Consider the following 15,752-nt stretch of genomic DNA (forward strand, 5'->3'; position numbering starts at 1 on the left):
GTTGGGACCCCCACCTGCGGGTGCTGGTGTGGAGGATCACAGAGCCGTGTCCCAAGAAGGTTGCTGAGAGTGGAGAGCAGTGAGGTGGGAGGAGAAAAGGGCACTGGAGTGGTGCTTTAAAGCCTTTCACACTTTCTCCTTGCTTTTCAGGCTGTGAGAAAATCGGCAGCCTCCATGAATTTGAGGGGACGGTGAACAGGTGGGGAATTGCTGCAGGCTCATCTCTGCTGCTGAGGAGTGGAGATGCTCAGAGGCCAAAGACCCAAAGCCATGCATTCCCGAAGTGATGGGGCTGGGATGCACCAGCTGGGGAGGTTGCAGCTTGCTCAGCCCCACCTGTGGGGCTCAGCGTGGCCTTGGGGGGAGCTCCAGCCCCACTGCCGGCACCGCGCACGGAGCGTTTGACGTTCCCAGCAGCATCCAGCAGATGGACCTCGGAGCGAGAGGAGGTGCCGGGCTGGGGGCCTGTCCCATCCCATCGCATTGCATCTCATCCCAACCCATCCCATCTCGTCGTGCCAGCCGGAGGAGGCTCAGCGCGCAGCGAGCCGATCCTCGCCATGGCCCGGCTCAGGGCGCTGGCCCTGCTGGGGACGGTGCTGGCCGCTGTGAGCTCGTCCCCCTGCTACGACCCCCGGGGGCAGCCCCGCCGCTGCGTGCCCGTCTTCGAGAACGCCGCTTTCGGCCGCGTCCCGCTGGTCACCAACACGTGCGGCTCCCCGCCGGAGGATTACTGCCTGCAGATGGGCGCACGCGATGCCAGCCAGCTTTGCCAGCGCTGCGATGCCGCCGACCCGCTGCTGCACCACAACGCCTCTTTCCTCACCGACTTCCACAGCCAGGAGGAGAGCACCTGGTGGCAGAGCCAGTCCATGGCCTTCGGCATCCAGCATCCCAACTCCGTCAACATCACGCTCCACCTGGGTAGGTGTGGGAGAGGGGAGAGTGGGGTGCTGGGTTGGAAGGAGGTGCGCCGTGCCCAGCGCAGGCTGTGGGGTGCAAGGAGGGAGGGTGCTCTTTGCTGAGAGCTCATTGCTAAGAGCATCTCCTGGTCCACTGCAAGGAGAGGACAGCGGTGCCCATGCGTGTGCACTGTGTGCTCCCCAGCTCTTCTTTGCAAAGCTGATGTGGGTTTCCAGGGAGAGAGGCAAGCAGGAGCCCTGCAGGCTGCGGGTGCGGATCCCCATCCCCATTCATCCCCACGCAGTGTCGAGGATGCCATGTATATTTTAGGGGACTCACAGCCCTGTAAATGCCACGCAACCCTGGCAGGGTTCCCCAGCTGTGAGCCAACCCTCTGTTTTAAATACTGTGCTTGCAGGGTGCGTACAGCCTGTGGGATCATGCCTAGCATGTTAAAAAGGACCTTTTTTTTTTCCTGCGTTTTGCTGCCATCTAAACTATCTTGGCTATTGGCCAGCACTATAAAACCTTGGTTCTCTGCTGTCTTCTGCCGTCGGCGTGCTGCAGGGAGGCAGTGAGGGGTTGTGGCACAGACAGGCAGTGGGTCGGTGTGTGCCCTGCAGGATCGCTGTGTTCCCAGCCCCCTGCAAGCAGGCAGACGTCTGCTCCGAGCTCCCCCTGCACATGAGAAGCGATGCTGGAGCAGCCCCATTCAAGGCTGTAATATGGCACCAAGCTCCCTGCATCCCTTCCAGAGCCAGTGCTTCCCTCTGCACGTGTACCCGGGCTCCTTGTTTCTATGTGCCCCATATATCTTGCTACACTAAAAAGTGCCTGGCACATCGCTGCCTGACCTTTTCCATCGCCTCTGGGCCCCATTTTTAGCCCCAGCTGCAGACAATTTTTTATGTTTTAATGCTTATGTATGGGTTACAGAGGAAAAACCCAAATGTTGGTGCTGAGGCCAGCCCTGCAGCCCCTGGGATGTGGCCCCAAATGAGTCCCACGCCTGCAGTGATGGGCCTGTGACCCTACACTTTGAGCCCCCATCAGCTCACTCATGAGGCTGTGTAGGGGAGCTGCCTGGGGAGCTTATTAAATGGGGTGCAGGGTGAGCTGGATGAGACCTGTGTTTACCTGTATGCTGTTGATTGGCATTAATTAGATTATCCTCCCTTGAATCTCACTTCTCAATGAGTCTTCAGCTGTGCATTACAGTCTGCACGACTTGGAGAGGATCACTAACCCCTGAGCACGGTTGCATTGGCCTTGGCATCAGGGAGGAACCCAACATATCCATACATTTGGAAAAGCAAAAGGCACCGGAGTTCCTTGGGGAGCTGGGAGTCCTGGTCACCATCCCTCCCTGTTGCCACCTACACTCCTGTCCCTGATGTCCCCACCCAGCAGTATGCCAGCCCTGCTCCCTGCCAGGGAGACATCGTGGGCTGCACTCTGGGTTTCTTTGAAGGAAGAGAACACAATTTGGCCAACAAAAGGGACTGTCTGGAAAAAAGCACGCATCACTTGGGATAACCGCAGTGCGCTTTCTCTGCCGCAGCCCCCACGTGGGCCCCCTGACCTCCTCCTTGCAGTAGGGTCCCCTGGGGCAGGGGCTGTTTATTGACACAGCTCACAGCTCCAGCCCTCTCCCGACCCCTCTGCTTGGCCAAGGGTCCCCCGGGGCCACGCTGTCTGGGAACGGGCGCCTGTGGGGCTGGGACAAGGGCATCCCACCAGCATCGGTGCAGCCATGTCCCGAGGGCTTTGGGGAGAGGTAATCGTGGAGCAGCCCAGCCGTGCTGTCACAGCACCTTCCCATCCACGCTTACCTCAGGGCGGGTGGCCCAGTCTCCGTGTCCCCAGTGCCGGTAGCCAGGCTGGGCTCAGCTCCCCCGCAGCAAAGTCGCAGCACATATGCGACGGTATTCATATGGGCCCAATTAAAGGCTTGTTTTCCTAGTCCTGGAATAACCCCTCTAACATTCCCAACTCATTATCTTTTCAAATAAAGCCAAAACCTCACAGCTAATTGTTTTGCGCAGTCAGGAGCGGTGCTGCGATGGAGCAATCCGCTCTTTGAGCTGGTCCTTCATCTGTGGCAATTAGGCAGTTCTGATGTTCACTTTGGTGTAGTTTCCCTCCCTCTTTGTAGCGGTTCTTTCAAGATATTTCAGAGCTGCGTTGGCCACCCCAGGGATCGATGTCCTCTGTTTGTCTTCAGCCCAATAAAGGCAGCAGCAAGGCCGGGTCCTGGCGTGCAGCTCCCTGGGCTGCCCTTGACTCTCTCCCCATTGCATGGGTGATGATAATGAGCACCAAGTCCTGATTGTTCCCAGCTGCTGCTTAGTCCCTGGCTTTGCACCAGCTCCTGGCCCACACCACCTACCCGTTGCCTTCATGCAAAGGTTGCAGTAGAGTCAAGAGCTGATTTGGGGCTGGGCAGGGTTGGGGGAGTGGCATCCAGGTGGATGGATGGCGAGTTCTGCCCACCCTGGGAAAACGCCAGCAGCCACGTGGGATGTAGCACTGGGATGATTTTGGCCCCGGTGCTGTTGGCCACGGTCCCAGCTGGGATGGGAGAGGAAGACATCGTGGTGGCTGTGTCCCCAGGAAAGTCCTATGAGATCACCTACGTGCGCCTGAAGTTCCACACCAGTCGCCCCGAGAGCTTCGCCATTTACAAGCGCAGCCATTCCGATGGCCCCTGGGTGCCCTTCCAGTTCTACAGCGCGTCCTGTGAGAAGGTTGGATATTAGGAAATTCCTTCTCTGAAGGAGAGGTCAGGTATGGGTATGGGCTGCCCAGGGAGCGGTGGAGTCGCTGCCCCTGGAGCAGTTCCAGAACGGTGGAGATGTGGTACTGAGGGATGTGCCAGTGGGCATGGTGGGATGGGCTGGGCTCGGGCTTGAGGAGCCCAGAGGTCTTCTCCAAACTCAGTGTTTCTATGATTCTATGATTCTAAGACCTACGGGAAGCGGCAGAGGCAGTACCTGCGGCCAGGTGAGGACGAGCAGGTGGCCTTCTGCACCGACGAGTTCAGTGACATCTCCCCACTGAGTGGTGGCAACGTGGCTTTCTCCACCCTTGAGGGCCGTCCCAGTGCCTACAGTTTTGATGGGAGTCCCACGCTGCAGGTACCAGTGGGGTGGGAGAGGAGTGACAACGTGGAGCCCTGGGACCAGGGTAAAATAGTTGGGATATTAGGAAAAAATCCATCTCCAAAAGAGTGGTCAGGAGTTGGCACAGGCTGCCCAGGGAGCAGTGGAGTCACCGTCCCTGGAGGTGTTCCAGAACCATGGAGATGTGGCACTGAGGGATGCGTCAGTGGGCACAGTGGGGTGGGTTGGGCTTGGGGATCTGAGAGATCTTTTCCAAACTTAAAGACTATGATGCCATGAAAAGCCCCTGTGCTGCCCTGCAGACAGGAAGGGAGCGGGATGTGCCCTGATTGGGGTTGGTACTGGTGGCCCAGTCCTATCTGCAGGGCACCTTCCCCATGTCCCCTGCAGGAGTGGGTGACCGTCACCGACCTGCTCATCTCCCTGAACCGCCTCAATACCTTTGGGGATGACATCTTCAAGGACCCCAAGGTGCTGCAGTCGTACTACTATGCCATCTCCGACTTCTCTGTTGGCGGCAGGTGAGGGCTGGGATGGGGCTGCAGGGAGAGTCCTGGGACCATGCATGTGGCTTGAGACAGCTCCAGAGCTTGAATTGCATTTTGAGGAGCAAACCACTCAGATGGGACCCTAGCGCTGTGGAGGGGTTGACACAGGCTGCAGCCCCAGAAGCTGAAGCAGCCCACAGTGGGATTGGGGGCCGATGTGGGGCACAGACATCAGCAGTGCTGCTCTGGGGTTGTGCTGCGCCCTTCCCCAAGCAGGGAGGTAGGAAACCAGCCGCAAGACATCACACTCCACCCCACTGAGAGCTGCCTGCCCCTGGGCACAGGGGCTGGGCGTGCTCCGGGAGCACCGTTTCTGTCTGAGCCCTCTGGGCTGCAGCAGCTGGAGCTGCTTAATACTCCTCATGGGCCACCCTCAGCGTGTGACCTCCCATACGGGATCGCCTCGGGGACACGGCCACCCCAGCACAACAGTTCGAGCACCATCCCGGTTCAGCAGCGCTCAGAGCAGCTCGGGTTTCCTGCAGGTGTAAATGCAATGGTCACGCCGGCGAGTGCGCGCCGGATGAGGCAGGACGGCTGGTGTGCGTGTGCCAGCACAACACGGCCGGCACCGACTGCCAGCACTGCCAGCCCTTCTACCAGGACCGGCCGTGGGCGCGTGGCACCGCCGAGGCTGCCAACGAGTGCCTCCGTGAGTAGCACCCACCTTGGGCTCGTGGTGGTGGTGAGGAACACATCCAGCAAGGCTGCTCTGGCTGGGGAGCACCACATCCGCAGCATCACCCCAAGGATCCTCATCCGAGCCCCACGGGCCCCAACCGCCCCTCCTGGCTCCCCCCCTAGCTTGCAACTGCAGCGGCCGCTCGGAGGAATGCTTCTACGACGCGGAGCTGTTTCGCCGCACCGGCCACGGGGGGCACTGTCGCAACTGTCGCGACAACACGGCCGGGCCCCGCTGCGAGCAGTGCCGGCAGAACCACTACCGCTGGGAGCAGCAGGCTGCCTGCCAGCCCTGCCACTGCCATCCCGCAGGTGTGTGGGGTGTGGGCAGGAGGGGAGGGCTCGTTCCTGTGCTCCCCAACCTTGGGTTGTGCCACTGGGCTGCTGCACCACTGTGTTTTGCCAAGCTCGTCTATTGGAATTTGGGAAAAGGCCCATGCAGGGGGTTGGGTTCGCCCTGCTTGGGGTGGGCGCCTTGCCATGGCACAGTTCCTGGCCCTGGCCTCGAGCACAGGGTCCCCCTGTCACCTGCCCACCTGTGGGCAGCTCAGGTTGGCCATGTCCTTGCAGGTTCCCTGCGGCCCCAGTGTGACAGATCAGGGACCTGCACCTGCAAAGCCAACGTGACAGGTTGGAAGTGCGAGCGCTGCAAGGATGGCTACCACAGCCTGAGCGAGGGTGGCTGCAGGTGAGGGGGGCCCTGGCCGTGCTGGGACATGGGATGGGACCAGGGCTCATCCTACACCCACATCTTGGCCCGGCCAGACCCTGTGCCTGTGACCCTGCGGGCAGCGTGGGCACCTGTGACCCCAACACTGGGCATTGTACCTGCAAGGAGAGGGTGGAGGGGCACCTGTGCAACAGGTAAGCACTGCGGGATGAGGATGGAGCTGTGGCTCCTTTCCAGCCTGGGATCAGTCCCCGGGGTGCCGTATGGTTCCCTGCAGCTCTGCCTGCCCTGTGTGAAGCCATGTGATCTTGTTTCATGCCCATACCAGGTGTCAGCCCGGCTGGTTCAACCTACAGCCCCACAACCCCACTGGCTGCACCAGCTGTTTTTGCTATGGCCACTCCGCCGTCTGCATGGCAGCAAATGGCTACGAGGTGACACATATCCACTCTGACTTCAGGGAAGGTATGGAATTCCTGGCCCCGGATGAGGTGGAAGATATGGGCTTGGGCCAGGAAACCAGGAAGGTTAGGAAAGGCTGGGGTTGAGCATCCCCTCCTCCTTGGGACAGAGCATCCCTCCTCTTTGGAGCTGAGCATCCCTCCTCCTTGGGGCTGGGTACCCTGCCTGGGAGTCACCGATGCTGATGGTTGGGAGGGGGATTTATCTGCTTTTTCTCTATTTTGCTGTCAAATCTCTGTTTTTGCCCCCAGCTCCACAAGGGGCAGGCTCTCCCTCAGGGCATCCCTTCATCCCTCTGTGTTCTGTCCATGGCTTGGGGAGCACTGCAGGGCTGGACACACCAAGGACTGCCAGAGCACTAAAAGAAGGGTCAGAATGTTACAAACAAAAATGGTGGAGGGAAATTCACCTCCCTCCTCTCCCCACCTGTGGCTGGACTAGGGCAGGGCAGGAGGTGGGCTGAGGGATCTCCCCATTGGCATCCAGGGATGTGTGTGGATGTGGGATGCTCGGGGAAAGCATGCCATCTGCTGTGCAGCAGGGGCACGGTACGGGCACCCACCATGGGTAACCATGTAGACATGAGGGGTACTCATGTCCAGCTCTGCATTGCCTGCACCCTGAAGCACAGACAGAGCTGAATACACATAGCCAGCATTTATCCTGCTGGCATTTAAGCCCCTCTGCCAATTGCTGTCCTGTCTTGCACAGCCTGGAAAGGAAACCAGGCTTCATGCAGTGTCTTTTCCCCTTCCTTCCTGTGGTCTCGCCAGTTTGGGACTGCTCCGTTAGGGAGGGCATGCAGGGCTGGAAGAAATAAATAACTGTTGAGAGCGGGGGAGAGTTTCACTGATTTCCAAAGGAAACCAACCGTAATGCAATTACACCCCGTCCCTTGCTGTGCTTCCTGCACATTCCAGCCCACGGTGCAGCAGCACAAGCAGGGGGGCAAAAGTTTAAAGATAACAATTTCCTCCAACTCTAAGCAAATAAACAGATGAAGATGGGGGGATGGAGGCAGCCAGGGCCACTGGGAGAGCACAGAGCCAGGGTGAAGCTGGGCGATGCAAAGTGCTGGCTCCTGGCAAGAGACCAGAGGAGTTCATGGGCAGGGGTGGAGCCCCAAAAGCAGCACTGGGGTGCTGGGGGTATGGGGGCTCACTGCTCTCCTTTGTGCTGTCCCATAGGGTTGGAAGGCTGGGCTGCAGCTGTGGGGGATGTGGCAGTGCCTCTGCACTGGGCTGATGGGGAGATTGGCACTGAGTGGGAAAAAGAAGAGCCACTGAACCTCCGTGCACCGGGTATGTGCTGGGCTCCTGGGGTCTGTTCCGCTATGTGTGACATCCCACTGCTAAAGTGGGACCAGAGGTCCCATAAGAGTGGTACATCCATGTCCTTCAGATTTTCTTTCCCTTTCCTCCCACAGAGAAGTTTCTGCAGAACCAGCGTCTGAGCTACGGGCAGCCCCTGTCCCTGCTGCTGAGAACGGAGGGGAATGGAACCAGGGCAGAAAGTGGGATGTTTCTGCTTGGGGTCCAGCTGGTGCTGGAGGGTGAGGGGCTGGAGGTCACCATGTCCAGCAGTGAGAGCCAGGCACAGGATGGGAAGCAGACTGTCACCTTCAGGTGTGCCGTGGTGCTCCTTGGGGTGACTTTGGGACACTGAAGCTCCATGGTGGGGGTTGAGATACCGCGGATTGCTCTGTGTGCCCAGGTCACAGTTTGGTAGCTGAACTGAAGCCTTCCTCCCACACTCCTCCTCCAACAGGCTGCATGAGGCAGAGGAGGGCACAGAGCCTTTGCTGTCAGCCTTCAGCTTCCAGCGCCTGCTCTCCAACCTCACTGCCCTTCACCTCCGTGTGAGCCGTGGCCCTGGGCCAGGTGGGTGGCTGTGGGCAGCATCCCATAGAGCTGGGAACAGGAGAACAGCAGTTAAACCCGTGGCTTTATGGAGCATTTCCAGGCAGAATGGAAAGCTGGGACCATTGTGCATGCCCCCATCCCCAAGCTGCTCTCCCCCCTTGCAGGCAGGCTATGGCTGAGCCGGGTGCAGCTCACATCGGCTCGCCGAGGTGCAGGCACATGGGCAGGATGGGTGGAGGAGTGCACGTGTCCCTCTGGCTACACCGGGTCCTTCTGTGAATCCTGTGCACCTGGCTTCAAGCGGGACATCCCCTTCGGTGGCCCTTTTGTCACCTGTGTGCCCTGCACCTGCAACCAGCATGGGGACTGCGAGCCACTCTCAGGTGCGCACCCGGTCCCTCTGCTTGCTGGATCACAGTGTGCATAGGGAGCACATCTGTGTCTTTGCTTATTCTGAGGAATGCTGGAAGCCATCCTGGAGGTCAGGGAAACACAGAGCAGAGGCTCAAAGACACTGCCTGGCTTCCTGTGCATCCCTACAGCAAGCAACAGCACAGATCGGTGCTGGGAAGAGATGCAGATGAGGTGATGTGTGCAGTACCCGGATGGGACCCCGGGCACGTGGAAAGGAACAACAGAACTTTATGGGCAGGATGGGAAGGGCTGGAAGAAACATTTTGTTCAGCGTGTGCCTCTGCTCTGCCAGCAATACACGACACCGGGCTGCAGAAAGCCTGCATCTTGCTGGGACAGGGTTGAGCCCTGGGAGCTTTGATGTCCTGGCCCCTGTGTTGTTTCCTTCTGCTGTTTTTTTCCCTCCTTTCTGCCACCTGCTTTTCCTTTGCTCACAGTTGACCGTCCCTGTCTAACTGTGGGAAAAAAGGAAACATGCCCATTCCCTCTTGCACAACCTGCCTGCTGTCACCTGAACCCCTCCGACCCCTCTCCATCAGCAAAGCATCTGTGTGGAGGCGGAGGTCCTTGAGCATCCTTCCTCCTCCTGCTCCAGTTCCCAGCTGACTGCGGACGGCTGTGACTCACCAGCTCGGCTCGAGGAGACGCTCGCTCCCCGCTGGGTCGCAGCCGCCCGCTTGTGTTTTCCATCCCAGGCTGAGAGCACGGCAGCTCGGCGCTGGGAAATGTGTTGTCCATTACTGCAGGCGCCGGCAGACTTAGAGCACGATGCTGTGGCTGCCTGCACCCACCTCACGCCTGCACAACATCCTCCTCCTCCAAACAAGAGCTGGGCAAGGGGAGGGGAGGGGGGAAAGTGTGACTGGCTGCTCTGGGAACATGCAAACAGTGTGGCTCCTTGATAGGAGCTGCAAATCCCTCCTGGCACCACGTCTCCATTTCTCATCTCACAGGGCGCTGCCACTGCTTGCACAACACAGAGGGCCCCTCCTGCGAGCGCTGCAGCCCCGGGTTTTATGGCAACCCCTTCACCGGGCAACCCGATGACTGCAAGCCTTGTCCGTGCCCTGATGGCTCACCCTGCACTCAGCTGCCCAGCAGTGGGGAGGTGGTGTGCACCCACTGCCCTCCAGGGCAGAGAGGTGAGGTTGGGATGTGGGGAGGGGGCTGCGGTTCAGCTGGACCCCTCTGCATACTTTTTGCTTTGCAGGAAAGCGCTGCGAGCTGTGCGATGATGGATTTTTTGGGGACCCCTTGGGGCAGAGAGGTCCCGTGCGTCCCTGCATCCCCTGTCAGTGTCATGGGAACGTGGACCTCAATGCCGTGGGGAACTGCGATTCCTTGACTGGGCGCTGCCTGCGCTGCCTGCACAACACAACAGGAGAGCAGTGCCACCAGTGTCAGCCAGGGTTCTATGGGGATGCGTTGGCCCCCAGCCCTGCTGGGAAGTGTGCACGTATGTATATGGCCAGGACTGGCCCTGCTGCCCCCACCCCAGCCCAGACCCTCCCAATGGGGCGGGCAGAAGGGATACCCACTGGGTTTAGAGGCTGAGCAACGGGCTGTGTTAGCCATGAAATCTCAGTAGTGTGTTTCTGCCCCCTCTCTGCACTGCTTCATGCTGGGGTGCAAGCAGCATTTTGTCTTCATAGCGTGCAACTGCAACCCTGATGGCTCAGCCTTGGGGCTGGAGGGCTGTGATCCGGGCACGGGGCAATGCCACTGCCTCCCACACGTGTTGGGCAGAACCTGTGAGCTGTGCCAGCACGGCTACTATGGGCTGCAGGCTGCCGTGGGCTGCAAGAGGTGAGTGAGGCACAGCAGGTGCTCTGTGCCTCGCTCCTTAGTGCCTGCTCACTGCACTCTCTGCTCCTTGGTGCACAGCTGTGAGTGCCACCCGATGGGGTCCCAGGACAGTGGGTGCCATGCGGTGATGGGGCAGTGCTCCTGCCAGCCGGGTGTCACAGGGCTGCGCTGCGACAGATGCGAGCACGGCTTCTTCGGCTTCTCAGCCAGGGGCTGCCGAGGTACCGGGGAGGGCAGCTCGGCCCTAAGCACGGGGCTGGCAGTTGTGGTGTGACACCTTCTTGCCCCCGTTGTAGCATGCAACTGCTCCCCGCTGGGCTCCGTCAGCACGCAGTGCCATGAGAACAGCACCTGCCTCTGCCGCCCCGGTTTTGTGGGCTATAAGTGCGACCGCTGCCAGGCCAACTTCTTTCCTGACCCACCGAGCTCCAGCTGCCAGCCGTGTCCCACCTGCTATGGGCTGGTGAAGGATGGGGTATGCCCTATGCCCTGCCCGGGTGGTGTGGTGCTTCCATGCTGCATTGCCATGCCCCCATGTCTCACCTGCAGGTGGAGCGGCTCAGGGTGAAGCTGCAGGAGGTGGAGGAATGGCTGCAAGAACCGGGCTGTGAGCTCCACCTGGGGCAGCCCCTTGAGATGGGAGATGCAAGCCGGGGAGATGGGCTGAGCACACAACACCTCCTGCAAGGTAAGAGGCAGCCCCACTGGGGCTGGGAAGCAGAAAGCCTTGTGTCATCCCTGCAGGGAAGCTGGGTGCCATGATGTGACTGGGTGGATGCAAGGGGATCCTGTGTCAGCAATGGGATGACGAAGATGGGGAGGACAGCCTGGGAGGGCAATGGCACAGAACACTGTGGGGTGCTGCAGGCCAATTCCAGGTGCAGATTGGTGCACTTTGAAGGGCAGGGATGAACCTCACAGCTATTGTGGGGCAGCTGGCGATGGGCTTCACTGTGGGCTGAGCATCCATCCTGCAGGTGCTTCAACCCCAAGCACCCATGGGGGCCAGCACAGCCAGGAGTTGCACTAAGTAGCTGTTTATATGCCCACAGGTGCCCATGCCATGCTCTCAGCACAGGTGGGACGGCTGTCAGAGATGCTGAGCACTGCACGGGACCATCTCAGCAATGCCATCAGGGCTAGTGGCTGCTCCAGCCAGGGACCCACCAAGACCTGCACACTGTTGTCAGAGATCAGGGCTGTGCTGCAGTCAGCACAGAGGGAAATCCTGCATGCTACCAACACTCTGGCTGCCACGGTGCGGGCTCCTGAGGGTACTGGCTGTCTTGGGGCAGCAGATCCACGTGGGTATGGCACTGGGGTCTCACTGCTGTTTTTTTGTATTGCAAGGATATTCCCCTGGAGATCCCCCTGCTTCCCACCAACTGGAGCCGCTTGGCAATGGAGGCACGGGTGCTGGCAGAGAGGTATGTTGGGCACCACAGGGACAACTGCTGTGCTGGGACCTTCCTGGCACACACTCATGGTTGGTGGTGGTGGAAACAGAGAAGCCCAGACCCTGTCTGATGCCAGTATACAGAGACCAGTCCCAGTGACACCTCCCCATGTCCCCTTGTCCCTGCAGGCACGGGGATATTGCAGCACAGGTGGAGGCGGCAGTGAAGAGAGCGCTGGGTGCCTCCAACACCAGCCATGAGCTCCTGAGGACACTGCTGGAGGGGAGAGTGGCTCATGAGGCACAGAAGGAGCTGGAGGCTGGGTGAGAAGCTGGCAGTGGGGGGAGTGGGGCAATGGATTCCCTTCCCCCAGGCCTGGGGATATGACAGAGTCCCGACAAACTCATTGCACGGCAGCACTGCAAAGTGGAGAGCCAGGGGGCTCCATGCTGGGAGTGTTTCAGACTCCTTCCCATGTCCCAAGCTGCCACTTGTGCTTTGAAGCACTGCTTGGCTCTGGGTGCCCATGGCATCCTGTCCACATAGGTATGAGGAAATTCAGTGGGCGTGGAAGGAGCTGGGTGCTGGCATGGAAGAGGTGGCAGTGGAAGCCAGGAGAGCTCTCACAGCCATCCAGAAGGCAAATGTAGGCATGGCCGAAAAGCTTCAGCAGGTGACTGCTGCAGGGCAGGTGAGCAGCATCCAGCTCCTGTTTGCATCCCATACTGTACCCATCAGTGTTGCTCCCTCCTGTGCTGGGAGATGCCCTCCTGGAGTTGTTGGTAGCTCTCTCCCTACAGCAGGTGCTGCTGGTGCAAGCTGGGGCCCTGGCACAGGAGGTGGCAGCACTGGAGCAGACAGCGCAGGCGCAGGAGCCAGCAGCTTGGCAGAGCATAACAGCATCTCTCAGCATGGCAGCTGAGCTGCGCCGGGACCTGCGGGGCACTCAAAGCTTTGTACAGGTAATCACTGCTTAGCCACAAAATAAATGATGGGGAAGCCCTGTGCCAGCTGGAGATGTGGGCATATTGGGTGCATCCTTCTCCTGCATCCCATCCAAGGCACAGAGCTGGGGCTCCAGCAGCTCTTTGCCCTCTCCCCAGCCTCACTGATCCCCTCCCATCCCCAGCTCCAAGACCGGGCCGGCTTTGCTCATAATCTGTCCACCTCAGCAGTCTCACAGGGGAAAGCAGTGATCTCTGGTGCAGAGTCCCTCCTGGGCAGCTTGGAAGGTAAAAGTCTCTGGGCAGAACATTTCTGCTCACAGCCTGGGTGCCTGCACTGGGTGCCCAAAGGTTGGCTGTCCCTGCAGGCATGAGGAAGGTGCTGGGGCATCGGAAGGGTCGCGCTGCCCTGAGAAGGAGAATGGCACAAGTGCGGGACAGAACGATGGTGGAGGCCCAGAAGAAGATTAAACAGGCAGAGAAAATGCTGGGAAACTCCTTGTCTGTCTCCAGCGCAGCCAGGAAGAAGGCAGGGGAGGCTGAGCGTGTTGCTGCAGAGAGCAGTAAGGTGTGAGCAGAGGGATTGGGGTGCAGGGAGCAGGACCCCCGCTGCTGTCTGCTGGGGTGACTGTCCCCACCTCTGTCATTGGCAGAGGGCCCAGGCTGTGCTGCAGGGCAGCAAGCAGGCTCGCAAGCACACCAGGACACTCACCACACGTGTCAACGAGACCCAGCAGCAGCTGTCCCAGCAGCAGCGCGTGGCTGAGGAGCTCAGGGGGAGCCTGGAGGAGGCAGAGCAGGTGAGTCAGGTCCCCTCGTGTGGCTGTATCCTGTCCAGGAGCTTTGTCTGCAGCACAGAGCATCAGAAGCAGCACAGTCTCCAGCACAGAATAGGGAATGCCTTGGGGCTGTTCCTTGTCTGATCCAGCCAAGGGCCACCAGTGTCCTTGATCCAGGTGTCTCTGTGTTGCAAGGTGGGGACGGAGGTGAGCAAGATGGCAAAAAGCCTGCAGGAAGCCCGGGGTTCACTGATGGCAGACATCGAGACCCTGAACAATCTGCTGCACAGCCTGGGTGAGAGTTGAGGCCCTGGGTATTGGGCCTAGGGTGTGCTGGGGGGTGTGGGGGAAGGGATGTGCCAGTTATGGGGTTGGGGATGGGATTAGCACTGTCCAGGCTCAGCTGGATGCCCTGCACCAGAGGTGGCTCTGGGACCCACAAAGCTTCTGGGGGGCTGTGTGTCAGGGAAAGCCGTTGTGTAGGATGAATTGGGGTGTGCAGAGCACGTGCTCGTGCCTGGTGTGTGGACAGTGCTTTTCCTTGTCATCTCCAAGAGGAGCAGACTGAGGTAAGGGCTAGAAATCATCATCCATACGTAAGAGAAAGATGTGCCCAGGCCACGGGTATTTGCTTATCTGCGATCGCTGCCCTGCCTCCATGCCCTGCTGTACCGGCTCCCTCCCAGTCAGCTGGTGCCGATGCTCAGAGCATGGCTGCATCCTGCCCTGCTCCTGTCTCTCACCCTCACTTTTTCACCTCACCCAGGAGGCCTGGAGTCAGGCATGCAGGCAGAGGCGGTGCTGGGTGCCGGGCGGCTGCAGCTGGAGCGGCTGCGGCTGCGGCTCAGTGCTCCAGGAGCCCTGGCCACGCAGCTCAGGCAGCTGCAGCAGGAGGCAGAGCTGCAGCAGGATAGGATCCGGGCGTTTGAGAGCGACTTGGTGGAGATCTTGGCTGACAAACAGAACCTGGAGGACATTTTGCGGAGCCTCCCTGAAGGCTGCTCCAAGTGGCAGTGATGGATCCCTGGCTGCTGCCCCAACACCTCTCATTGCCCTCAACGGTGACCATCAGAGTGAAGGACACCCACTTTACCAGCATCATCCCCCCTGCTGCTCTGCTCTTTACATTGCCCTTCATACAATATTGCACTCAGGTCCTTACCCACACTGGTTCTACTTAGCATCCCAAGTGCCCTGTGCATAGCTTCAGCCACCAGTTCCATCTGTCAGGCCAGGAGACAAAGCAGCCAAAGGGATGCATGAGGTGTGGACAGAGCTGTCACAGCATTACTTTCACCAGGCAGAGAACAAAGAACTGTCACCAATCTTCCCCACTGGACACAATCCTCCATCCCTCCTTCCCCACTGCAGCACAGAGGTCCATTACAGGCTGGAGCCCAGTTCACTCGTTAACCTGCTTTACCTGTGTTCCTTTGCTCACAGCACAGGAACTCAGGTTTGCTGAAGTCTGATGTGATGCTAATTGTAAAACCATTGCCACAGACCTTGGATTCCCCCACCTCCATCTTCTGCTGGTCCAAAGGTCTGCAAAGGGCACAGCATTTTCCTGCCCTGAACAAACCCATCTCTTCCTTCTGACCAAGGAGCATAATGGCAGGGGCTCCATGCTCAGCAAAAGCAAAGCCATGCAGCAGTGAGAGCACAGCGTGATGGGGCTTGGCTGGAAGGCATTGAGTCACAGGCACTGCTGTCTCCCTGAGAAGACAGTTACATGCCTCTGCACAGCACACCAGCTTGCTGATACAGAAATGTCGAGCTCCTGCCTTGTGTGCATGGCTGGAGATGTGGTTCACCCTCCCTCCTGCTCTTCCTGACAGTGTTTTTTTAGCCGGTGACACTTGCCTACAGCTGTATCCATTAAAAGTTCTTCATGTAACACGGAGCTGCCCGTCCACCCCGGGTGCAAGGCAGCAGGACGAGCATACACTGTACATGTGCTGCTGCTTCTTTTTGCAGGGATGCCCCTGGGGTTTAACGCAGCTGCCGGGAGGTGCCGCCTCCTGCTAGGGACGCTTTAATGCAGCACTTAGAAAAACGATGTCTCGCTGAGATTGCAGGGGATGCGATGGGCTGAAGGCCGCCTCCTGTTAGATCCCGGCCGGGACACACATCGATGCGCTCCAGCGCGAGGTGCAACGCGCAC

At 59.3% G+C, this 15,752-nt stretch overlaps 1 protein-coding gene across 3 annotated transcripts; it reads left to right on the plus strand.

Annotated features, from left to right (window-relative positions):
* The first annotated feature begins 371 nt into the window (after window positions 1-371).
* Window positions 372-15,491, plus strand: LAMC3 (laminin subunit gamma 3). 3 transcript variants are annotated; one of them, XM_052669172.1, is made up of 29 exons: window positions 375-924; window positions 3,517-3,650; window positions 3,870-4,040; window positions 4,416-4,546; window positions 5,059-5,225; window positions 5,378-5,566; window positions 5,825-5,942; window positions 6,020-6,118; window positions 6,253-6,389; window positions 7,574-7,687; window positions 7,813-8,011; window positions 8,154-8,266; window positions 8,413-8,631; window positions 9,616-9,804; window positions 9,873-10,118; window positions 10,315-10,468; window positions 10,547-10,689; window positions 10,765-10,943; window positions 11,018-11,156; window positions 11,521-11,726; window positions 11,819-11,895; window positions 12,054-12,188; window positions 12,412-12,556; window positions 12,669-12,827; window positions 12,995-13,097; window positions 13,178-13,377; window positions 13,463-13,609; window positions 13,784-13,883; window positions 14,355-15,491. In XM_052669172.1, exons 1-29 carry the CDS (start codon window positions 561-563, stop codon window positions 14,603-14,605), a joined length of 4,728 nt encoding a protein of 1,575 aa, XP_052525132.1. In that variant the 5' UTR covers window positions 375-560; the 3' UTR covers window positions 14,606-15,491. The 3 variants fall into 3 exon arrangements, with proteins under 3 accessions (XP_052525133.1, XP_052525132.1, XP_052525131.1); XM_052669171.1 differs by having other exon boundaries at window positions 376-924; window positions 12,666-12,827; XM_052669173.1 differs by lacking the exons at window positions 13,178-13,377; window positions 13,463-13,609; window positions 13,784-13,883; window positions 14,355-15,491 and having other exon boundaries at window positions 372-924; window positions 12,666-12,827; window positions 12,969-13,089.
* The last annotated feature ends 261 nt before the right edge of the window (window positions 15,492-15,752 follow it).

The sequence above is a fragment of the Tympanuchus pallidicinctus genome, unplaced genomic scaffold, assembly GCF_026119805.1.
Source record: "Tympanuchus pallidicinctus isolate F22 unplaced genomic scaffold, pur_lepc_1.0 scaffold8, whole genome shotgun sequence".
Lineage (NCBI taxonomy): Eukaryota > Metazoa > Chordata > Aves > Galliformes > Phasianidae > Tympanuchus > Tympanuchus pallidicinctus.

Coding starts and splice junctions, on each gene's coding strand:
- LAMC3 (XM_052669171.1), top strand. CDS start 561: ATGGCCCGGCTCAGGGCGCTGGCCCTGCTGGGGACGGTGCTGGCCGCT. Junction 10,469..10,546: donor GCTGCCGTGGGCTGCAAGAG/GTGAGTGAGGCA, acceptor CTTGGTGCACAG/CTGTGAGTGCCACCCGATGG. Junction 12,828..12,994: donor GCACTCAAAGCTTTGTACAG/GTAATCACTGCT, acceptor TCCCATCCCCAG/CTCCAAGACCGGGCCGGCTT.